Source organism: Nicotiana tomentosiformis, chromosome 8 (genome assembly GCF_000390325.3).
Source record: "Nicotiana tomentosiformis chromosome 8, ASM39032v3, whole genome shotgun sequence".
Taxonomy (NCBI): Eukaryota; Viridiplantae; Streptophyta; class Magnoliopsida; order Solanales; family Solanaceae; genus Nicotiana; species Nicotiana tomentosiformis.
In genome coordinates, this window is record NC_090819.1 from 18,702,315 (window position 1) to 18,727,687 (window position 25,373).

The 25,373-nt window shown below is 39.4% G+C and overlaps 1 protein-coding gene across 3 annotated transcripts; it reads left to right on the forward strand.

Annotated features, from left to right (window-relative positions):
• Positions 1–950: 950 nt before the first annotated feature.
• LOC138896810 (uncharacterized) lies at positions 951–24,553 on the forward strand. 3 transcript variants are annotated; one of them, XR_011410220.1, is made up of 2 exons: positions 951–1,333; positions 21,224–24,553. XR_011410220.1 is itself a non-coding variant. In XM_070182142.1 (2 exons), exon 2 carries the CDS (start codon positions 15,043–15,045, stop codon positions 16,006–16,008), a length of 966 nt encoding a protein of 321 aa, XP_070038243.1. In that variant the 5' UTR covers positions 951–1,333; positions 13,115–15,042; the 3' UTR covers positions 16,009–19,920. The 3 variants fall into 3 exon arrangements, 1 of the variants encoding a protein (XP_070038243.1); XR_011410221.1 differs by lacking the exon at positions 21,224–24,553 and adding an exon at positions 3,978–11,883; XM_070182142.1 differs by lacking the exon at positions 21,224–24,553 and adding an exon at positions 13,115–19,920.
• The last annotated feature ends 820 nt before the right edge of the window (positions 24,554–25,373 follow it).

The window sequence follows — 25,373 nt, forward strand, 5'->3', positions numbered from 1 at the left end:
CAATAGAACTTTCTTGTGCTGAAATATATAGTATCAACGGCTTTTCGGGTATAGGGGTTGCCAAAACTAGAGGCTTCATCAAGTAAATTTTGATGCTTTCAAAGGCATTGCTACAAGCGTGATCCCACTTGAAAGGAACGTCTTTCTTCATGAGGAGACTGAATAGTTGGCACCTCCCAGCTAGGTTTGAGAAGAATCTCCTAAGGTATGCTAACTTTCCTTGCAGACTTTTCAATTCATGAATATCGAGGGGCTCAAGCATCTTCAAAATGGCATCCACTTTGGCTTGATCAATTTTGATCACTCGATGTCGGGCAATTAAATCAAGAAACTTTCCTTAAGCAACTCCAAAGGCGCATTTCAATGGATTCATCCTAAGTTGATGTGAGCACGTAATTTTTGCCCTGTAAAAAATACTCCAATAAAATCCACTAAAATAGATTTTTCTAATTGTTTTAATTTTCATAGAATTTTTAGGAATTTTTTGTTAATTATTTTTTGCATTTAGTTGCATATTTAATATCTTAAAATTATAAGAAAATACCAAAACAATGTCCAAATCTTCATTTCATAGCATTTTAGGTTTTTATTTGCATTTTTAGGATTTAAATACGTCTATTAGTTGTATTATTAGATGAAAATCATAAAAATACCATGGGCATTTTATATTTTTAGCTTTTAGTCTTAAATTATTAATTTTCTTCCATTAGTTTCAAGTTAATTAATTATTTGAATATTAGAAATAGTAGGTAGATTAATTTTGCAAATTAGACATAAGATAGGATTTAATTTAGAATCTTTTTAAGAAAAAGCACAAAAGAAGGAATTAAGGAATATGTTGGTCTTATTTAAATTTGGGCCAAAGATAATTCTTGCGGCCCAAATCCCCTCCCTAGCCCAAATCCCTCTATCCCTATAAACAACCTAATCCCCCTTTCTTCACAGGAGAGAACAGAGCCCCCCCCTCCTCCCCTCATTTTTTACCAAAAACCTAGCAGTCTTCCCCTCACCTTCTTAACCTCTCACTCATGCACACTTTTCCGTGACACATACACGCTGAAGCCTCTAGTAACAAGTGAGAATTACAAAGTTTAGAGCTAAAATTCAAAAGTTGCAAAGCTAATTTTCAGTTTCAAATCCTTGTCTTATCTCACATTTTCTGGGGATTTCAAAGCTTGACGGAGCTTTAAAGCTTGGTTCGAAGCTGAGAGTTTGATTTAAACTCAGATCACTGTTCAATTCCGCTGAATTTACTATTTCGGGAACTGCTGAGCTTCGGTCGAGTTTGCCTCTGGCTCTAGTTGGTTTATTCGAGTTTTCTTTGTTCAATCAGGTTAGTTTTAAACTCCTTTGTATTATACTTTTAGTAAATGATTAAACAAATGAGTTCCTGCTTAAATTTGAAGATCCGCTCGATTTCTGATTTTGTTAGTCTCATGTGTAATGAGAAGCCGTCAAGATTTTGCGTTGTTACTCCTGGCTTTTGAATGTATTGACTCTGATAATTTTCTTGTTTGCTTTACTGTTTGTTGTCCTTTTTGAATCTTCATTTATTTGTTATTTGGTATAGAATGCGAAATTTCTCTACAAGGTAAAAATGGAAACTTATTGTCCATAACTTTTACATTGGGAATTAGTTTGTTGTTATCATGTGCAATTATAATTATGTTTGTCTTGAACAACTGAGTCTGTTCTTGAGTTCTCGTTGGCTTCACTTTTTGCCTAATATGTATCTTTTCTTTAATGAAAATCAGAATGTGAGCATAATTAAATTAATGAGGTTATGACCATTTGTGATACTTCTTTAGTATTCAACATGTATTTTACCCAAAATCAATTTCATAATTTTGACCTTCACAATATTTTTAAATTAGTTTAGAATAACAATTAATGAAGATCGTAGCTTGCTTTAGGCCCGATTAATAAATCATCGTGGCCATGGGTACGGTTTCCGTGGTATGGTCACGATACATAAATCCCAACTCAAGTGCGCGTTTCACGCGACTTGACCTCAACTTCAAATAAAAATAAAACAAACAAGTTGTAAGTCGCGGGTGCGTTTCACATGACGTGATTTGCAATATGTACAAAAACAACGAGTGTGCGACTTCGCGACTTGTTCAAATAAATTCCATAAATACTAAAAAGTAATTAAAATTTTTATTAAAAGCTAATAGAAAGTAAAAACGCACAATAGGTTCTTAAACGTATAATAAATCAGATAATTAGGCCAATTATTAATAGTTGAGCGACCGTGCTAAAACTACGGAACTCGGGAATGCCTAACACCTTCTCCCGGGTTAACAAAATTCCTTACCCGGTCTTCTGTGTTCGCAGACCAAAAATAGAGTTAATTTCCTCGATTTGGGATTTTAAAATAAACCGGTGACTTGGGACACTATAATAAATATCCCAAGTGGCGAATCTAAATTAAATAAATAATCCTATTTCGAATAATGTCACTTTAATTGGAAAAACTCTCTATCCCCTCGGAAAAAAGAAGGTGTGACAGCTTTGGCGACTCTGCTGGGGACTAAGAACCCAGAATCTCTGGTTCAGGGTTCAGAATTCGAGCTTAGAATAACTGTTATGCTTGGCTTTCTTGTGATTGTCTGATATTACTTGTTTGAGCCTAATGTGCTATATGGCGCTTTTTACCGCTTTAATATTGTTTGAACTGTATATAAAACTGTTACGAACCCCTTCTTCTCTCTGAGTCTTCTAAATCTTCTGGGAATCGCACGCTGGCGTGGCTTCTTTTCTGTTAATGTCATAGCCTAATTTAGAACTAGGATCGGATTAGTTACAAAGCCGGATAGTCTTTTGGTTCCCGGTACGTTGCTGCCCCCCTCCCCCCTCCCCCAGGCTCGAGTTGTCCGCTTGGGTAAGTCAGGTCTAGAACAACACACCCCAGGATTCAAACCTAGAATAACATAGCCTCGTGCCGGATCCCTAGTAGGAACATTTTTTTGCATCACGTGCATTTGACTTTGGGGAATCAACACAGGGGTTGGGTCCGTCTAGGACATGTGTACCCAAATTAAAGACCACCCTGATGCATTTTGACTTGCTACTTGTGCATTTCTTTGTTTCTGCTTGCATGTTGACTTGCTTCTAGAATAGGAAAAGAAAATCAAGAAAAAAAGGAGAGAGAAAATTGACTCGGTTCCTGAAAATCCCGGTATTTGAAAAAAAAAGAAGAAAAAAAAAGATACTGAAACTCAAATGAGCCCGAATTTTCAAAAAAATGACATTTTCCCCCGGTCCTGAAAAATTGACCGAACTATGCGGGTCTGATTTTCACCGGATCTGAGATACGTAGGCAAACTTCATCGGTTCCGGCCCACAATTTTCAAAAAATAAATTCAAAAATATTTTCCTTTACTTCCTTCTTTAGAAAGTCTTTCCTTTAGACCCCATTTTTTTTAAAAAATACAAAAATATTTTCATTATCCTTTCGAAAATTGAAAAGAAAATCAAGATTCAAAAATATTTTCTTTTTTTATTTAGAATTATTTCTTTCATAAATTTAAAATAAAAGTCCAAAAATCCAAAAATATTTTCTTTCTTCTTTAGAAGTTTTTCTTTCGAAATTCCAGAAAACAAAAGAGAAAAAAATCAAAATTCACAAAAACATATATATATTTTTTTCTACTTTAGAAGTCTTTCTTTTCAAAAATTCTCAAAAACAAAAGCCAAACAAATCGAAATCCAAAAATATTTTATTTCTTCTTTATAAGTCTTTCTTTCGGAAATTAAAAATAAAAATTCAAAATCCAAAAAAAAGAGTGAGTTTATTTACTTTATTCATGATCTTCCCGAACTATGCAAGATCTGATTCATGTTCCCACATGATACGTAGGCAACCCACATCAGGTTTGATCGACTATTTTTAAAAAATTCAAAATCCAAAAAAACAAAATTGATAATAATAGATTGAGCCCATTCTAACGTGTTCTTTGTTTTGAATGGTGAAGAAAGTTTGAGGTGGTCGGTTTGTGGTAAGCTGACAATACAAGATCCAAGGAAAAATGACAACTGGCATCGAAGCTGTTAAGAGTGCTAAAAAAGCTCAGAGTCAGAGGGTTCAACAAAAGTCTATTGTGGTTCAAGAAAATAGAGTACTGAAGCAGCAAATGATTGAAATGTGTCAAGCATGGGCCAATGGCCAAGGACCGCCTTTTTCTATCCATGGTTTCCTAGAGTTCACATCCATCTCGACTACTGCCATTCCGGTCTTATTGTCTGATCAATCCGATCCACGTGGAATCAGTCTTTATCCCAACTATACGACTACAACTGGAACTTCTATTGCGCACTCCCAAAGTGTGCCATTGACAACCAATCAGACAACCACTATTGTTATGCCCGTCTTCACCATCCCACAGCCGACACTGGTACAGAAGAAAACTCATGAGTCACAATTTGCTACCCAGCAAAAACAATACCACTCGTACCTATTTGATCTTCCTGCAAAGATTGAGAAGCCTGCCCAAAAGATGGCACAAGAAGAAATGACCCAAAGAATGAAAAGCTTAGAATAACAGTTGAAAAACATGCAAGGGTTGGCATGTCAGAAGAGTATTGCTTTCAAGGATCTATGTATGTTCCCCGATATTTGTTTGCCACTTGGTGTCAAGACCCCTAAATTTGAAAAGTATGATGGACATGGAGACCCTATAGCCCACCTGAAAAGGTATTGCAATCAACTAAGAGGTACGGGAGGAAAGGAAGAATTGCTGATGTCTTATTTTGGGGAAAGCCTTATGGGATTAGCCTCCGAATGGTTTATGGATCAAGACACCTCTCACTGGCATGTCTGGGATGACATGGCCCGGGCCTTTGTCAAACAATTCCAATACAACATCGACATCGCACCAGATCTTAATTCCCTTTCAAACCTGAAGAAGAAACCAACTGAAAGTTTTAGGGAATATGCCATTAAATGGAGAGGGAAAGCGGCTAGAGTTAAGCCACCCATGGATGACCACGAGTTAATCACTATTCTCCTTCAGGATCAAGAGCCAGATTATTTTCAAAACATGATGTCCGCAGTTGGCAAATCCTTCTCAGAAGCAATTAAAATTGGGGAAATAGTTGAGAATGGCCTTAAGACAGGCAAAAATATAAGTCAAGCAGTTCTCAAAGCCGCAACTCAGGCTGTCCAAATTGAATCTGTTAATTTTAGTGACACGAATGAGAAGAATGAAGAAACCATGATGACATCAGGGTCGAGAAGAGGTCCTAGGAGAACATCTCGAAGGTATGACCAGTCTTGTCTGGTTTCCGATGATTCCCCTGAGCACTACTATCCACCTCAGAACCCACATAACTTTGTTGCTCCACCTCAGAGCCCACAATTTTCTGTTGCTCCACCTTAGTATGTTGTCCAGCCACCAAGACCCCCCAGAAGGTGAGCACCAGCACCACAAAATCTCCACCAGCCTATACAAAATTTTCAGGTTCCCCATAACCCACATCAAAGCCAGGGGTATAAAGGGGAACAGAGGTTGAAAGATAATTTTACACCAATAGGAGAGTCCTATGGAAGCTTGTTTGAGAAGTTAAAGCATTATGATATGATTTCACCTATTCCTCCAAATCATGTGGACCCACGTGCAAGAAGCTTTGACCTTTCTAAAAGGTGTGAATATCATTCCAATGCCCAGGGGCACAATGTTGAAAGCTGTCGGGATTCGAAAAGAGAAATTGAAAGGATGATCCAGGAAAAATTGATTTTGATCCAAGACAGTGACACCTAGAATATCGCGCAGAATCCTTTACATGCACATAATGATGCACACTTTGTGGGAATAATACGTGGTGACATGGAACATGAGTATCCTCTCGGGAACTTGCTGATTGAAGTTAATGATATTGACATTGGAGAAGGCCGTGGTGTTTATGATGAGCAGTTTTGTGGCTAAATGTCAGGCTTAGCAATTGAAAAGTCATTCCCTCACTAGGAAGGAATCTTGGTAGCTTGTTTTGATATTTTTTCTATTATCTAGGTTATTTCAGGATTGTGATCCAGATTTTATTTGCTTTATTGAGTCAAACCCTTCTATCCCTCTATTCTATTTGTGTGAGTCTTGTTTGTCTGTTCTATTGCTATTTTTATTATCTGGTTTATTTTAGGGTTGTAACTCAGATTTTAGGTTGTTTGTCTTGTTGTTAAACCCTTTCCATCCTTTACTCAATGAAATACAATTTGTCCTTTTGTGTCATTCCATGCTTAGTTCTTTTGTCGCTAGTTCTAGTGACATGACATGCATGCGAAATTTTTGGCCAGATCTTAGAAAATTGATTTAAGCTTGAATTGGAAAACTGAGAAAAAGATACTTTTTAGGATGAAAAAGAGTTGAAATACCTTGGAATTAAGCCTGAGTAAAATTCAAGTGGAACTAGAATAGTCATACCCGTAGAGGTTAAGGATCTTTACCTTCAAAATCATTGCGAACATCAGATTTGAGAATGTTGAATCAATTGAAATTGGTGGAAAGTTTGACATCAATGGATGGGAAGTGTCTTTCGACCACGACACGCTAAGAAGACAGACATGCTCATCAATTGTGATCACGAAAGGATACTATGATTGGCAGTTTCGAGGCTGGGAGGCCCCTTTTCAGCTATCCAAACACTTTATACCCTTCGTTATCCCTTTTGAGCTTATGCTATTTTCTTTGACCACCCCCTATTGGAATCAAGTTTAGAGTTAAAAGTCAAAAAATTAAATAAAAAGGAAAAGAGGTCCATGCCCCAAGAGTACAAACTGGGGCAATTTTTAAAGTTCAAGTGAAAAACAAGAAGAAGAAGAAGAAAATAACAGTCAAAGGTCCATGCCCCCAGAAAAATAAAAGCTGGGGCAACTTGCTTTGAAAACAAAAGAGAAAAAAACAAAAAGAAAAATGAAAAAACAATAGTTAGGTCAGAAGTATGAACTACGTTTGACCTGATTCCTTTAAAAAAGGATATGTAGGCAACCTTACATGGCTCGGTCCAACCAAATAAGAATTCAGGAAAAGAATATCCAAAATATCCCCAATATCTGAAACTGGGACCAAGATTTTGTTTCACTTTTGAAAGAGTCGATTCCAAGAGTTGTAAGTCTACAACCCCTCATTTGGAGTTTACTTTGAGCCTTCATGCCGTCCTTTCTTTCCAACCCTATCCAAAAACCTTCCAAATAAAGACCTTCTGATATGCCTTCAAGAATGCCAAGAGACATATGCAATGAGCAACAGTTGTCACACGACATAGAACATTGTCAAGTTGCTCACAAAAGAAAGCCAAAATAAGGGGGAAAGAAAAAAAGAAAAGAAAAAATGAGAGAGTCTTACTAGTGAAAACCTTCACGGGCAATATAAGACGACAGTAAGTAGAGATAAAGAAATGAGAGAGACTTGTTAGTGAAAATCCCCCGGGGCACCACTAGTCGAAGGTGAGTCATGAATCTAGTGCAAATATTTGGCACAAAGATGCTCGGTTTGAAAGCTTGAAGGAATGACAAGAATAAAGGTTAGATTGATTTGAAAGATCGGGCCACTAAGTCCAAAATGCATGTCATGATCATTAATGCTAGCTGCCTTAAAAAAATCTTCCTTTCCTTCCCGACAAGGGCATTTCCTGTTAATATTGTTTATTTGCATCATTTATGTCCTTTTGCTTTGAGCCAGTCCTCATCAAAGTAAGCAAGAAAAGATTTCAAAATCTGCTACCACCTTTTCAGTTGCACAAAGTAAATTTGGCTAGCACACTCTGTTGTTACAGTCTACATGCTTTGAGGATTCATACAAGGGCTTCTCCCCCCAAAAGACTCTTGTCAGCCTACTTGGCTAAAGCAAGCAAAGATAACCTCAAGATTAATCAGGGATTCTCTGTAGTACTGAACAATGACTATGAAGTGTACACATTATGCAAAAGGCACTTACCAGTTGTGATTCTCTCTGACAGACAAATTGCTCCAAAAGCAAAAGCTATTCAAGATATCAAAAAAGGTTATCCAAGAAAAGAAATCTCTTTTTTGAGATAAGGTTGATTGAGCCACAAAACATAAATGGCACTGGGAGCGAAACAATCAAGGTTGATACAGAAAGTAAAGGTCTCTTGAAAGAAACAGCAGAGTCTCCCAGCAGTGCAACCAACTACCAATACAGTCGGTCTTCCAAAGTTGGATGATCACAAAGCCAAGTTGCCAAAGACATCAAGGCCACAAACTGACCACCACTATTAAAACTCACAAAAATTTTCTTTGTTTGAAACAAGACCAAAGCAGTGTAAGGAAAGTGTTTCCAAAAAAAAGAGAAAAAATGAAAAAAGAAAAGAGAGAAAAACAATTCAAGAAGAGCAGCCAAAGGGAAGTTTATCAAATCTTTGCCTTTATTTTTCTTGTTAGAATGCACAAATCATGCCATTGATCTTTGCATTTTCCTCCTAGGGTAATAGATCCTAGTCTGATGGATTTTTCTCCCAATAGAAGTCTTAGTCTGATAAATCTTTCTCCTAAGACAAAAATTCCTAGTCTGATGAATCTTTCTCCTAGGGTAATAAATCTTAGTGTGATAAATATTTCTCCTAAGATAAAAAATAAAATGACCTAGTCTGATGAACTTTCTCCTAGGATCGAAGTCTTAATCTGATGAATATTTCTCCTAAGATAAGAAAACCTAGTCTGATGAACTTTCTCCTAGGATCGAAGTCTTAGTCTGATGAATTTTTCTCATAGGATAAGAAAGCCTAGTCTGATGAACTTTCTTCTAGGAAAGAAATCTTAGTCTGATGAATCTTTCTCCTAAGATAACAAAATAAAATCTAGTATGATGAATCTTTCTCCTAGGATAAACGACTTAGTCTGATGAATCTTTCTCCTAAGATAAAAATAAAAGACCTAGTCTGATGAATTTTCTTCTAGGATCGAAGTCTTAGTCTGATGAATATTTCTCCTAAGATAAGAAAACCTAGTCTGATGAAATTTCTCCTAGGATCGAAGTCTCAGTCTGATGAATGTTTCTCCTAAGATAAGAAAGCCTAGTCTGATGAAATTTCTTCTAGGAAAGAAATCTTAGTCTGATGAATCTTTCTCCTAAGATAATAAAATAAAACCTAGTTTGATGAATCTTTCTCCTAGGATAAACGTCTTAGTCTGATGAATCTTTCTCCTAAGATAACAAAAAAAAAAGACCTAGTCTGATGAACTTTCTTCTAGGATCGAAGTCTTAGTATGATGAAATTTTCTCCTAAGATAAGAAATCTAGTCTGATGAATTTTTCTCCTAGGATAGAAATCTTAGTCTGATGAATCTTTTTCTTAAGATAAAAAAAAAAATTAGTCTGATGAATCTTTCTCCTAAGATTAAAAAAAAATTAAAAAATGTCTTAGTCTGATGAATCTTTCTCCTAAGATAAATAAAACCTAGTCTGATGAATTTTCTCCTAGGATAGAAATCTTAGTCTAATGAATCTTTCTCCTAATATAAAAAACCTAGTCTGATAAATTTTCTCCTAGGATAATTATAAAAAAGTATGGATTAAAAAAAAGGGCCATTTGTTCATGCCCTCAAAAAATAAGCATTGGGGCAGTTTGTTTAAAAATAATTAATTTTCTCAAAAAAATGAAAATGATTTTTCAAATTAAAAAAACAAAAAATAAAAACAAAAATCCTTCTCGGTTCATTTTAGCATAGGGTACACAATTCCCTAGTCTCGTTTTCCAACATAGGGTCTCAACTCCCTAGTTGATTTTATTTTAGACATAGGGTCTCCACTCCATAGTCGTTTTTCCAACATAGGGTCTTTACTCCCTAGTTGACTTTATTTTAGACATAAGGTCTCCACTCCCTAGTCATTTTTCTAACATAGGGTCTCCACTCCCTAGTCATTTTTCTAACATAGGGTCTCCACTCCTTAGTTGACTTTATTTTAGACATAGGGTCTCCACTCCCTAGTCGCTTTTCCAACATAAGGTCTCCACTCCCTAGTTGATTTTATTTTAGACATAGGATTTCCACTCCCTAGGCGCTTTTCCAACATAGGGTCTCCACTCCCTAGTTGATTTTATTTTAGACATAAAGTCTCCACTCCCTAGTCTCCTTTTCCAACATAGGGTCTCCACTCCCTAGTTGATGTTATTTTATACATAAGGTCTCCACTCCCTAGTCTCCTTTTCCAACATATGGCTTCCACTCCCTAGTTGGGGCACCATTTTGACAATCAGGGTACACCATTCCCAAAGAATCATGTTTTCTCCGGGTACACCATTCCCGACCCTTTTATCGCTTTCAATAATGAAGTAGTATAGAGTTTTGTTACAAATAACTCACGAAATTTTTCAAGTGAAAACTGGGGCAGAAAAATTTTGTTCGTTTGTTTGTTTTGATGTCTAAGCAAGTTTTCCCTCGAGGCACAGGTTTCGAGGTGACCAGAAAAAGAAGTCTCAATCCAAGATAATAAAAAAAGAAAAAGAAAAATAAGTGAATCCAAAATGTAGAAAAGGATGAAGGAACATGGACTGCTCAAGACATGACTGAGGTCACGAGCATTGTATTTCCCGTTTTGATCAGAAAAAACCGAAGAAGAATGAACTAGCACCTGTAGCTACCAAGCATCAAAGTTTAGATCAGAGTCGCATGAAGAACCAGCCAAGACTCAAGATCAAGTTTCAAAAGACTTAGAGATAGGAACTGTTCGGTCGTTTTGAATATTTTAACCCCTTTCCCCTATTTCCCGCTCAATTTATACGTTACAGTTATTTTATGACTTACAGGGTTAGTTGGTTCGGGTGCGGAAAGAATTCGGAGTGAAATGAGACACTTAGTCTCATAATTAAAAATTTTAAGTTAGAAAAGTGATCGGATGTGGACTTATGTGTAAACGACCTCCGAATTGAATTTTAGTGATTCCAATAGCTCCGTATGGTGATTTAGGACTTAGGAGCATGTCCAAAAAATTATTTGGAGGTCTGTAGTGGAATTAGGCTTGAAATGGCGAAAGTTGAATTTTTGGAAAGTTTGACCGGGGGGTTGACTTTATGATAACGGGGTCGGAATCCGACTCTGAAAATTGAAATACCTCTGTTATGTTATTTATGACTTTTGTACAAAATTTGATATCAATCAGACTTGATTTGATAGGTTCCGGCCTCGTTTGTGTAAACTTGAAATTTCAAAGTTCATTAGGCTTGAATTGGGGTATGATTCGTGGTTTTAGCATTGTTTGAAGTGACTTGAGGTTTCGACTAAGTTTGCATGATGTTATGGGACTTGACGGTATATTTAGTTGAGGTCCCGGAGGCCTTGGGTGAGTTTCAGATGGTTAACGGATCAATTTTGGAGTTGGCATTCCAGCTGAAGAATGCTGGTTTTCTATCACTAATTTCCTTCTACGCGATCGCATGAGAATGTCCGCGATCCCGTAGGCTTGATGAGGCAGTGTTGATTTTATTATTTCCGATCGCGTAGGTTCGGCTAGTCTGTGCTACGCGAACGCGTGGGAGAGGCCGCGTTCGCATAGGGGAACTTGAGAGGAAGTTGGGCCACGCGTTTGCTCTATGCAATTGCGTGAAGAGGGATGTGATCGCGTAGAGCTAGGATCTTGTGCATTGCGATCGCGTGAAGACAACCGCGATCACGTAGGGTCTTTTCTGGGCAGTGGAAAATTGTGCCTCGCGATCGCGTGTGTTTGTCCGCGATAGCGTAGAGCAAATATCTGGGCATATAGTTTAAGTTCTGAAAATGGGCCATTTTTGACGGATTGGAGCTCGGGAATAGGCGATTTTTGGGAGATTTTCAGAGGAAACTATGGGGTAAGTGTTCTTAACTCAATATTGGCTAAATTACTCGAATCCATGGTTGTTTTTATCATTTATTGGGTGAATCAAGTTGGAAAATTTAGAAAACCCCCTTGGTTTAAATTGAAGATTTGAGGGTCGATCGGATTTTAGTAAAATTGGTATGGTTAGACTCATGGTTGAATGGGCTTTCAGATTGTTTAACTTTTATCGAGTTCCGAGATGTGGGCCCCACTGGCAATGTTTGAGCTAAATTTTGGATTTTTATAAAAAATTAACATTTAATTGTGGCTAGATACGAGGCTTTCAGAGGTCAATTCTCGGGGCAAGGGCATAGCGGAATAAAGAATTACACGGTTTAAGGTAAGTAACAGTTTTAAATCTGGTCCTGAGGGTATGAAACCCCGAATTTTTGTATCATGTGATTACTTTGGAGGTGAGGCACATGCTAGGTGACGGGCGTGTGGGCGTACACCGATGGGATTTTGACTTGGTCCGTCCCGTGAAACTGTAAAGTTGAATAACTTGTTATTAGCTATATGATCTCTATGTGTTGTGAAAATTTGACTGTAAGGCATGTTAGAAACCATGTTTAGGCTATCTGTTGATACTGTTGGGACCCACAGAGTTCGTGTACATGATGAATTATCTGCTAAATTGTTGTTTGGTACTCAGTCACATTTTACTTGTTTATTTTATCTCAGCCTTTATTGTTCATTATTGATGCATTATATCATTATTGTTTGGGCTGATTTCATGATTATTGAGAGCTCGAGAGACTGGAAAGATTTATGACTGAGTGAGGCCGATGGCCTGATTGTGAGATATTGATACTATAGCACGTGAGTTGTCCGTGCAGCACGTGAGTTAGCCGTGCAGATCCAGATATTGATACTATAGCACGTGAGTTGGCCGTACGGATCCATATATTAATACTATGGCACGTGAGTTGTCCGTGCAGCACGTGAGTTGGCCATGCAAATTATAGAGTTTGGGTTGTAGGAGCTCCTCCGGAGTCTGTACACCCCTAGTGAGCACGAGTACCCATTGAGTATGAGTGTTGAAGGCTGAGAGCCTAGTGGTTGAGCTGTTATGACGAGTTGAGTATCTGTTGCCCAGAGAGGCTGTACTTGCTTTTCATTTGTTGTTGCACTTAGTTGCTATCTGTCATTGATGTGAAATTCTATGAAAGCTTTTTTATATCCGGATTACATGAAATTGAACTGTATAAAACTGATTTGATTTAAACTTTTGGAATTGAAAGCATGCATACTCTCTGCTGGAATTACTGAAAATGAACTGTAACTGTGTAGCTCGTCATTATCTTCAGTTCCTTATTTATTATCGTTACTTGCTGAGTTGGTTGTACTCATACTACTCCATGCACTTCGTGTGCAAATCCAAGTGTTCCCGAGCATAGAGGGTGTTGATGTTCTCGCACGGTTGATTTTCCGAAGATTCAGAGGTAGCTGCCATGTTTTGCAGACATTGTTCTCTTTCCCTATCTCCTTGTTTAATGTATTTGGTCTTAGACTGTTATAGACCATATTTTCCAGACTTGTATTCATACTAGATGCTCATGTACTGAGTGACACAGGATTTTGGGAGTGTTTATATTTGTGTTTGTGAGGTTTTCTTCTGCTGAATTTAATAATTACGTTTTTAAATTTAAAAGATAGGGTGATTTATTGAGATTGTCGGCTTGCCTAGTATTGAGATAGGCGCCACCACGACATGTGAGATTTTGGGTCGTAATAAGTTGGTATCAGAGCCTAGGTTGCATAGGTCTCACGAGTCATGAGCAGGTTTAGTAGAGTCTTGCGGATCGATATGCAGACGTCTGTACTTATCTTCAAGAGGCTGCAGAACCCTTAGGAAAATTTCACTTTCTTGTATTCTGTCATGCGAAATTGTTGATTCCGAAAACTAATTTTTTGTTATTATGTTCTCTCACAACTGGTGAGAACGCGTACTACCGGATTAGACGGTCAGCCACCAGTGCCACCAGTTAGGGCCGCGAGAGGTCGGGGCCGAGGTAGAGGTCGAGGTGTAGCTCGTACCACAGTTGGACCCGCACCTGTAGTACCACAAGTTGCTCCAGCTCAGGAGCAGATTCCAGACATAGTTGAGCCGACAGGACCAACTCAGGCATCAGATGGGCCTATTGAGATTCCAGGCCTTCAGGAGACTTTGGCCCAGATATTGACAGTTTGCACTGGTCTTGCTCAGGTGGTTTTGGCTCAGGCCGCACCTGCCACTTCTCAGGCCGGGGGAGGTACTCATACCTCTATTTCCCGTACTCTAGACCAGGTAGTACATAGACTTCATATACCGAGGGCACTACCAGCCCAACCGGTTGCAGCTGATCAGGCCCCGGTAGTTCCTATTATGGAAGACGATGAGCAGAGGAGACTTGAGAGATTTGATAGGCTTAGACCTCCACCATTTAGCGGTACTGAGTCAGAGGATGCTCAGGGTTTTCTGGATAGGTGTCAGCGGATGCTTCAGACAACGGGTATTTTGGAGACCAGTGGGGTCTCATTCACTACTTTTCAGTTTTCTGGGGCTGCCTTCAGATGGTGGGAGTCTTATGAGAGGTGCAGACCAGTTGGTGTAGTACCACTTACATGGCAGGAATTCTCCGTTCTGTTTTTGGAGAAGTTCGTGCCACAGTCTCGCAGAGAGGAGCTGCGCAGACTGTTTGAGCAGGATGGTATGTGTGTGACTCAATACAAGATGAGATTTTCCAATTTGGCTTGTCACGTAGTCTGGTTGGTTCCCACTGATAGGGAGAGTATTAAGAGGTTCATTGATGGCCTCACATATCAGTTGCGTTTACTTATGACTATGGAGAGGGTGTCTGGTGCTACTTTTGATGAGGTAGTTAACATTGCTCGGTAGATAGAGATGGTACGTAGCCAGGAATGTGGAGAGAATGAGGCTAAGAGGCCTCGTGGTCCAGGTGATTACAACGGTATTCCTTCAGGGGGTCAGTTTTAACGTGGTAGGGGTCGTTCTTACAGACACGCTCAGACGGGTCGTCCAGCTCATCGTGGTGCATCAGCTAGCCACAGTTCTTATAGTACTCACTCAGGCTAGTCTTCATTCAGTGCACTACCAGCGCAGAGTTGTCATCATGCCTTGTCCGCTCAGGCTTCTACAGGTAATTTCTCGGGTTATTAGGAGCAACAATTCCGTCAGAGTAGGGGCTGTTTCGAGTGCGGAGAATTTGGTCATTTTAAGAGAGAATGTCCTAGGATGTTGAGTGGGGCTCCACAACAGAGTCCTCGACTGACGGCACCAGTACCAGTAGTTCCACCACCCGCCCAGCCAGCTCGGGGTGGGGGTCTGGCAGCTAGGGGTCGCCCAAGAGGGGGAGGCCGATCAGGTGGCGGTCAGGCCCAATTCTATGCTTTTCCTGCCAGGCCAGATGTTGTTTCCTCAAATGCAGTGATCATAGGTATTGTTTCAGTGTGCCAGATGGAGGCTTCTATATTATTTGACCCTGATTCCACTTATTCATATGTATCATCGTATTATGCTCATTATCTGGATATGCCATGTGAGTCCTTAGTTTCACCTATTTGTATATCTACACCGGTAGGAGATATTATTACTGTGGACCGTGTGCATCGGTCGTGTGTGGTAACTATTGGAGAATTAGAGACTAGAGTTGATATCTTATTACTCGGTATGGTTGGTTTCGATGTAATCCTGGGAATAGATTGGTTGTCTCCATGTCATGCTATTCTGGACTATCACGAAAAAACCATGATGTTGACGATGCTGGGGTTGCCAAAGGTTGAATGGAGAGGTTCTCTAGGATTTGTTCCTAGCAAGGTAATTTCTTATTTGAAGGCCCAACGTATGGTTGGAAAGGGATGTTTGTCATATTTGGCCTTTGTGAGAGATGTTGATGCTGATACTCCTATTATTGATTCAGTACCGGTCGTGCGAGACTTTCCAGATGTATTTCCTGCAGAATTGTCGGGTATACCACTCGACAGGGATATTGATTTCGGTATTGACTTGGTGCAGGGTACTCGGCCCATTTCTATTCCTCTGTATCGTATGGCACCAACTGAGTTAAAAGAATTGAAAGAGCAACTTCAGGAACTCCTTGAAAAGGGGTTTATTAGGCCTAGCGTGTCACCTTGGGGTGCACCGGTTCTGTTTGTGAAGAAGAAAGATGGTATTATACGGATGTGCATCGATTATAGGTAGTTGAAGAAAGTTACAATCAAGAATAAATATCCTTTGCCGCGTATTGATGACTTATTTAACTAGCTTCAGGGAGCGAGGGTGTTATCCAAAATTAATTTGAGATCGGGGTATCACCAGTTGAAAATTCGAAATTCGGATATTCTAAAGACGGCATTCAGAACTCGTTGTGGTCACTACGAATTTTTTGTGATGTCTTTCGGGCTAACTAATGTCGCAACAACATTTATGCATTTGATGAATAGTGTATTCCAGCTATATCTTGATTTATTTGTCGTAGTATTTATTGATGATATTCTGGTGTACTCACATAGCCAGTAGGAGCATGCACAACACTTGGGTATTGTATTACAGAGTCTGAGAGATGAGAGACTTTATGCCAAATTTTCTAAGTGTGAGTTCTGGCTTAGTTCGGTGGCATTCTTGGGATATATAGTGTCTGGTGAAGGAATTAAGGTGGATCCGAAGAAAATAGAGACAGTTCAGAGTTGGCCCAGACCACCTTCAGTTACTGAGATTTGGAGTTTTCTCGACTTGGCCGGTTATTATCGTCGCTTCGTGGAGGGTTTCTCGTCTATTGCATCGCCTATGACTAAATTGACCTAGAAAGGTGCCCCGTTCAGGTGGTAAGATAAGTGTGAGGAGAGCTTTCAGAAGCTCAAGACAGCTTTGACTAGAGCTCCAGTATTGGTGTTGCCTATATGTTCAGAGTCTTATACTGTGTACTGTGACGCGTCGCGTATTGGTCTCGGCGCAGTACTTATGCAAGACGGCAGGGTGATTTCCTATGCATCCAGACAATTAAAGGCACATGAGAAGAATTATCCGGTCCACGGCCTTGAGTTAGCAGCTATAGTTCATGCCTTGAAAACTTGGCGGCATTACATGTACGGTGTCCAGTGTGAGGTATATACCGATCATTGGAGTCTATAACATTTGTTTAAACAGAAGGATCTTAATTTGCGGCAGCGTAGGTGGTTAGAGTTGCTTAAGGATTATGATATCACCATTATCTATCATCCCGGAAAGGCTAATATAGTGGCCGATGCCTTGAGTCATAAGGCGAAGAGTTTGGGCAGCTTAGTATACTTACTGGTAGTAGAGAGGCCTTTAGCATTGGATGTTCAGGCCTTGGCCAACCAGTTTGTTAGATTGGATGTTTCCGAGCCGAATCGAGTTTTGGCTTGTGTGGTTTCTCGGTCTTCTTTATATGATCGTATCAGAGAGTGCCAGTATGATGATCCACATCTGCTTGTCCTTAAGGACACGGTTCAACACGGTGATGCCAAGGAAGTCACTATTGGAGATGACGGTGTATTACGGATGCAGGGCAAGCTATGTGTGCTTAATGTAGATGGTTTGCGTGAGCTGATTCTCCAGGAAACTCACAGTTCGCGGTACTCTATTCATCCAGGCGCCGCGAAGATGTATCAGGATTTGAGGCAGCACTATTGGTGGAGGCGAATGAAGAAAGATATAGTTGGGTTTGTAGCTCGGTGTTTAAATTGTCAACAGGTAAAGTGCGAGCATCATAGACCAGGAGGATTACTTTAGAGACTTGAAATTCCGGAGTGGAAATGGGAGCGTATTACCATAGACTTCGTAGTTGGGCTTCCATGAACATTGAGGAAGTTTGATGCGATTTGGGTGATTGTAGATAGGTTGACCAAATCAGTGCATTTTATTCCAGTTGGTACTAATTATTCTTCGGAGCGGTTGGCTGAGATTTATATCCGCAAGATTGTTCGTCGACACGGTGTGCTGGTGTCCATCACTTTAGATCGGGGCACGTAGTTTACATCATAGTTTTGGAGAGCAGTACTGCGAGAATTGGGCACACAAGTTCAGTTGAGTACAACATTTCACCCTCAGACAGAAGGGCAGTCCGAGTGCACTATTCAGATATTGAAGGATATGCTACACGCTTGTGTCAGTGATTTTGGAGGTTCTTGGGATAAATTTCTTCCACTTGCGGAGTTTGCTTACAATAACAGCTACCAATCGAGTATACAGATTGCTCCGTATGAGGCATTATATGGGAGATGGTGTCGATCTCCGGTTGGTTGGTTTGAGCCGGGTGAGGCTAGGCTATTGGGTATTGACTTGGTTCAGGATGCTTTGGAGAAGGTTAAAGTGATTCAGGGGCGACTTCGCACGGCGCAGTCTATACAGAAGAGTTATGCTGACAGGAAGGTCCGTGATGTTACTTACATGGTTGGGGAGAAGGTTCTGCTCAAAATTTCACCAATGAAGGGTGTGTTGATGTTCGGGAAGAAGGGCAAGTTGAGCCCTCGGTATATTAGGCTTTTTGAGATACTTAAGAAAATTGGAGAGGTGGCTTATGAACTTGCCTTGCCACCTAGTATATCAGGTGTTCATCCAGTGTTCCATGTATCCATGCTTTGAAAGTATGTCGGGGATCTGTCTCATATTCTAGATTTCAGTACAGTACAGCTGGACGGCAATCTGACTTATGATGTGGAGCCGGTGGCTATTTTAGACCGGCAGGTTCGAAAGCTGAGGTCAAAGAACATAACATCAGTAAAGGTACAGTGGAGAGGCCAGCCAGTTGGAGAAGCTACTTGGGAAATTGAGCAGGAGATGCGGAGCAATTATCCACACCTATTTGAGACCCCAGGTATGATTCTAAACCCGTTCGAGGACGAACGTTTGTTTAAGAGGGGGAGAATGTAATGACCCGGCCGGTTATTTTGAATATTTTAACCTGTTCCCCCATTTATTGCTCAATTTATACTTTACAATTGTTTTATGACTTACCGGGTTAGTTGGCTCGGGTCCGGAAAGAATTCAGAGTGAAATGAGACACTTAGCCTCAAAATTAAAAATTTTAAGTTAGAAAAATGACCAGATGTGGACTTATATGTAAATGACCTCAGATTTGAATTTTGATGATTCCAGTAGCTCCATATGGTGATTTCAGACTTAGGAGCGTGTCCGAAAAATAATTTGGAGGTCCGTAGTGGATTTAGGCTTGAAACGGCGAAAGTTAAATTTTTGGGAAGTTTGGCCGGGGTTGACTTTTTGATATCGGGGTCGAAATCTGATTCTGAAAATTAGAATACCTCCGTTATGTCATTTATGACTTGTGTGCAAAATTTGAGGTCAATCAGACTTGATTTGATAGGTTTCGGCGTCGTTTGTGGAAACTTGAAATTTCAAAGTTCATTAGGCTTGAATTGGGGTATGATTCGTGGTTTTAGCGTTGTTTGAGGTGATTTGAGGGTTCGACTAAGTTCGCATGATGTCATAGGATTTGACGGTATGTTTGGTTGAGGTCTCGGGGGCCTCGGGTGTGTTTCAGATGGTTAACGGATCAATTTTGGAGTTGGCATTCCAGCTGAATGATGTTGGTTTTCTGTCACTGGTTTCTTACTACGCGATCGCTTGAGAATGTCCGCGATCGCGTAGGCTTGATGAGGCAGTGTTGATTTTATTCTTCGCGATCGCGTAGGTTGGTCTAGTGTATGCTACGCGAACACGTGGGAGAGGCCGCGTTCGCATAGGGGAACTTGAGAGGAAGTTGGGCCACACGTTTGCTCTATGCGATCGCGTGAACAGGGATGCGATCGCGTAGAGCTGGGATCTTGTGCATCGCGATCGCGTGAAGACAACCGCGATCGCGTAGGGTCTTTTCTGGGCAGTGGAAAATTGTACTTCGTGATCGCGTGTGTTTGTCCGCGATCGCATAGAGCAAATGTCTGGGCAGAGAGTTTAAATTCTGAAAATGGGACTTCGTCCCATTTTCTATTTTTGACGGATTGGAGCTCGGGAAGAGGCGATTTTTGTGAGATTTTCAGAGGAAACAACGGGGTAAGTGTTCTTAACTCAATATTGGCTAAATTACTCGAATCCATGGTTGTTTTTATCATTTATTGGGTGAATCAAGTTGGAAAATTTAGAAAACCCCCTTGGTTTAAATTGAAGATTTGAGGGTCGATCGGATTTTAGTAAAATTGGTATGGTTAGACTCGTGGTTGAATGGGCTTTTGGATTGTTTAACTTTTGTCGAGTTCCGAGACGTGGGCCCCACTGGCAATGTTTGAGCTAAATTTCAGATTTTTATGAAAAATTAGCATTTAATTGTGGCTAGATACGAGGCTTTCAGAGGCCAATTCTCGGGGCAAGGGCATAGCGGAATAAAGAATTACACGGTTTGAGGTAAGTAACAGTTTTAAATCTGGTCCTGAGGGCATGAAACCCCGGATTTTTGTATCATGTGATTACTTTGGAGGTGACGTACATGCTAGGTGACGGGCGTGTGGGCGTGCACCGAGGAAATTGTGACTTGGTCCGTCCCGTAAAACTGTAAAGTCGAATAACTTGTTATTAGCTATATGATCTCTATGTGTTATGGAAATTTGACTGTAATGCATGTTAGAAACCATGTTTAGGCTATATGTTGATACTGCTGGGACCCACAGAGGTCGTGTACATATTGAATTATCTACTAAATTGTTGTTTGGTACTCAGTCACAGTTTACTTGTTTATTTTATCTTAGTTTCTATTATTCATTATTGATGCATTATATCATTATTGTTTGGGCTGATTTTATTATTATTGAGAGCCCGAGAGACTGGAGAGAGTTATGACCGAGTGAGGCCGAGGGCCTGATTGTGAGATATTGACACTATAACACGTGAGTTGTTCGTACAACGCGTGAGTTGGCCGTGCGGATCCAGATATTGATACTATAGCACGTGAGTTGGCCGTGCAGATCCAGATATTGATACTATGGCACGTGAGATGTCCGTGCAGCACGTGAGTTGGCCGTGCAGATTATAGCGCTTGGGCTGTAGGAGCCCCTCCGGAGTATGTACACCCCTAGTGAGCGCTTGTACCTATTGAGTGTGAGTGCTGAGGGCTGAGAGCCTAGTGGTTGAGCTGTTGTGACGAGTTGAGTATCTGTTGCCCTGAAAGGCTGTACTTGTTTTTTATTTGTTGTTGCACTTAGTTGATATCTGTCATTGATGTGAAATTCTCTGAAAGCTTTTATATCCGGATTACATGAACTTGAACTGTATAAAACTGATTTGACTTAAACTTTTGGAATTGAAAGCATGCCTACTCTCTGCTGGAATTACTAAAAATGAATTGTAACTGTGTAGCTCGTCATTATCTTCAGTTCCTTATTTATTATCGTTACTTGTTGAGTTGGTTGTACTCATACTACACCCTGCACTTCGTGTGCAAATCCAGGTATTCTCGGGCATAGCGGGTGTTGATCTCTCGCATAGTTGATTTTTCGGAGATTCAGAGGTAGTTGTCGTGTTTTGCAGACCTTGTCTCTCTTTCCCTATCTCATTGTTTAATGTATTTGGTCTTAGTCTGTTATAGACCGTATTTTCCAGACTTGTATTCATACTAGATGCTCATGTTCTCAGTGACACCGGGTTTTGGGAGTGTTTATATTTGTGTTTATGAGATTTTCTTCCGCTGAATTTAATAATTACGTTTTCAAATTTAAAAGATAGGGTGGTTTATTGAGATTGTCGGCTTGCTTAATATTGAGATAGGCGTCATCACAACATGTGAGATTTTGGGTCGTGACAGGAACCTTGTTACTCATAGCTGATAGGCATGTTTAGTTTCTTTTCATTTTGATTTTGGTGTAATAAGTAGCTCAGCAAACAGTAACAGCAGCAACAATAGTGAAATTACAGCTTATGGTAGTCCCAGCTACCAAAACATCCAGAACTACACTGACCTGATTCCTTTATAGCCAAGGATATGTAGGCAACTTCCGAAGCAAGGTTCGGTCAAACGTTTTCAAAACGCTTCCCCATAGAGTGTCAAAAGGGAAAAAATTGCTCATAATTGCTTACTTTATCTTTGGCCAAAAACTCCTCATGTTCTCGAGAAAAGAGGGGCAGCTGGGAGCACATAATTTTTGCCCTGTGAAAAATACTCCTATAAAATCCACTAAAATATATTTTTCTAATTGTTTTAATTTTCATAAAATTTCTAGGAATTTCTTGTTAATTATTGTTTGTATTTAGTTGCATAATTATTATCTTAAAATTATAAGAAAACACCAAAAAAATGTCCAAATCTTCATTGCATAGCATTTTAGGTTTTCATTTGCATTTTTAGGATTTAATTATGTTTATTAGTTGTATTATTAAATGAAAATCACAAAAATACCATGGGAATTTTATATTTTTAGCTTTTAGTCTTAAATTATTAATTTTCTTCCATTAGTTTCAAGTCAATTAATTATTTGAATATTAGAAATAATAGGTAGATTAATTTTGCAAATTAGACATACGATAGGATTTAATTTAGAATCTTTTAAAGAAAAAACACAAAAGAAGGAATTAAGGAATATGTTGGTCTTATTTAAATTTGGGCCAAAGACAATTCTTGCGATCCAAATCCCCTCAAACCCGCCTGGCCCAAATCCCTCTATCCCTATAAACGACCTAATCCCATTTTCTTCACTGGAGAAAACAGAGCCCCCCCCCCCCCCCCCCTTCATTTTTTACCAAAATCCTAGCAGCCTTCCCCTCACCTTCTTCACCTTTCACTCATACAAATTCTTCCCTAACACACACACGCTGAAGCCTCTAGTAACAAGTGGGAATTACAAAGTTTAGAGCTAAACTTTAAAAGTTGCAAAGCTGATTTTCAGTTTCAAATCCTTGTCTTCTCTCATATTTTCTGGGGATTTCAAAGCCTGATGGAGCTGTAGAGCTTGGTTCGAAGCTGAGAGTTTGATTTAAACTCAAATCATTGTTCGATTCCGCTGAATTTACTATTTCGGGAACTAATGAGCTTCGGTCGAGTTTGCCTCTGCCTTTAGTTGGTTTATTCGAGTTTTCTTTGTTCAACCAGGTTAGTTTGAAACTCCTTTGTATTATGCTTTTAGTAAATGATTAAACAAATGAGTTCCTGCTTAAATTTGAAGATCCGCTCAATTTCTGATTTTGTTAGTCTCATGTGTAATAAGAAGCCTTCAAGATTTCGTGTTGTTACTCCTGGCTATTGAATGTATTGACTCTGATAATTCTCTTATTTGCTTTACTGTTCGTTGTCCTTTTTGAATCTTCATTTATTTTCCATTTGGTATTGAATGCGAAATTTCTCTACAAGGTAAAAATGGAAACTTATTGTCCATAATTTTTACATTGGGAATTAGTTTGTTGTTGTCATGTGCAATTATAATTATGTTTGTCTTGAACAACTGAGTCTGTTCTTGAGTTTTTGTTGGCTTCACTTTTTGCCTAATATGTATCTTTTCTTTAATGAAAATCAGAATGTGAGCATTATTAAATTAATCAGGTTATGACCATTTGTGATACTTCTTTAGTATTCAAACATGTATTTACCCACAATCAATTCCATAATTTTGACCTTCACAATAATTCCAAATTAGTTTAGAATAATAATTAATGAACATTGTAGCTTGCTTTAGGCCCGAATAATAAATCATCGTGGCCATGGGTACGGTTCCCATGGCATGGTCACGATACATAAATTCCAACTTAAGTGCGCATTTCATGCGACTTGACCACAACTTCAAATAATAATAAAATAAACATGTTGTAAGTCGCGGGTGCATTTCACATGACGCGATTTGCAATATGTACAAAAACAACGAGTGCGCGACATCGTGACTTGTTCAAATAAATTCCATAAATACTAAAAAGCAATTAAATTTTTTTTTATTAAAAGCGGATAGAAAGTAAAAACGCACAATAAGTTCTTAAACGTGTAATAAATCAGATAATTAGGCCAATTATTAATAGTTGAGCGACCGTGCTAAAACTACGAAACTCGAAAATGCCTAACACCTTCTCCCGGGTTAACAGAATTTCTTACCCGGTCTTCTGTGTTCGCAGACCAAAAATAGAGTCAATTTTCTCGATTTGGGATTTTAAAATAAATTGGTGACTTGGGACACTATAATAAATATCCCAAGTGGCGAATCTAAATTAAATAAATAATCCTATTTCGAATAATGTCACTTTAATTGGAAAAACTCCTTATCCCCTCGGAAAAAAGGAGATGTGACAGCTCTGGTGACTCTGTTGGGGACTAAGAACCCAGAATCTCTGGTTCAGGGTTCAGAATTCGAGCTTAGAATAACTGTTATGCTTGGCTTTCTTGTGATTGTCTGATATTACTTGTTTGAGCCTAATGTGCTAAATGACGCTTTTGACCGCTTTGATATTGTTTGAACTGTATATAAAACTATTACGAACCCCTTCTTCTCTCCGAGTCTTCTAAATCTTTTGGGAATCGCACGCTGGCGTGGCTTCTTTTAGGTTAGTGTCATACCCTAATTTAGAACGAGGATCAAATCAGTTACAAAGCCGGATGGCCTTTTGGTTCCCGGTACGTTGCCCCCTTCGACTCGAGATGTCCGCTTGGGTAAGCCAGGTCTAGAACAACACACCCCAGGATTCAAACCTAGAATAACATAGCCTCATGCCGGATCCCTAGTAGGAACGCTTGTTTGCATCACGTGCATTTGACTTTGGGGACTCAACACAGGGGTTGGGTCCGTCTTGGACACGTGTACCCAAATTAAAGACCATCCTGATGCATTTTGACGTGCTACTTGTGCATTTATTTATTTCGGCTTGCATGTTGACTAGCTTCTAGAATAGGGAAAGAAAATCAAGAAAAAAAGGAGAGAAAAAATTGACTCGGTTCCTGAAAATCCCGGTATTTGAAAAAAAAGAAGAAAAAATAAGATCCTGAAACTCTGCCGAATTTTTAGAAGGTTGTCACAAATGAGTCCGAATTTTCAAAATATGACAAGTGTCAACTATTGCCTTTACCCCTTCTTCAAGTTCAGGCGGAGCATCCTTTGCATCTTTATCTTCTTGAGGGTCCCTATCATTGAAGGATATGTGATAACACGTTGAAACATCCTCTAATTTCTGGTCATCCTCTATTAGAGATGAAACACCATGCTCGCCTTGTGCAGTAACATGATACGAAGAACCTACACTTTCTTCGTCTTCATCACGTTCTTTAGTGTAGACCACAGTATATGGATTTACCTTCAGTATTTCTTTACATGAAACCACAAGTTTTGTTTGTCGCCTCATTCTAGAAGGAACCAAACTTTGGAAATCCTTAGAGATTTTCTGAATTCTGGGCGAATCAGGTGTTCTTATGCTTTGATAATTTCTATGGAACTTGTTCCCCTTCTTTAATGGACCCAATCTCTCAAATACGAAAGTCCTCACAGTTGATTTTCCAAGTCGATCAAAGACAGAAGGTTTGTTAGAGGCGGAAAATTCATCTTCCACAGTGATATAATTGTTGCTCGCCCTTCTTAGATGCGCACTGGTGAGGGTTGTTTATATCCCAAACATTCACGTGGTTTCCTCGTAGC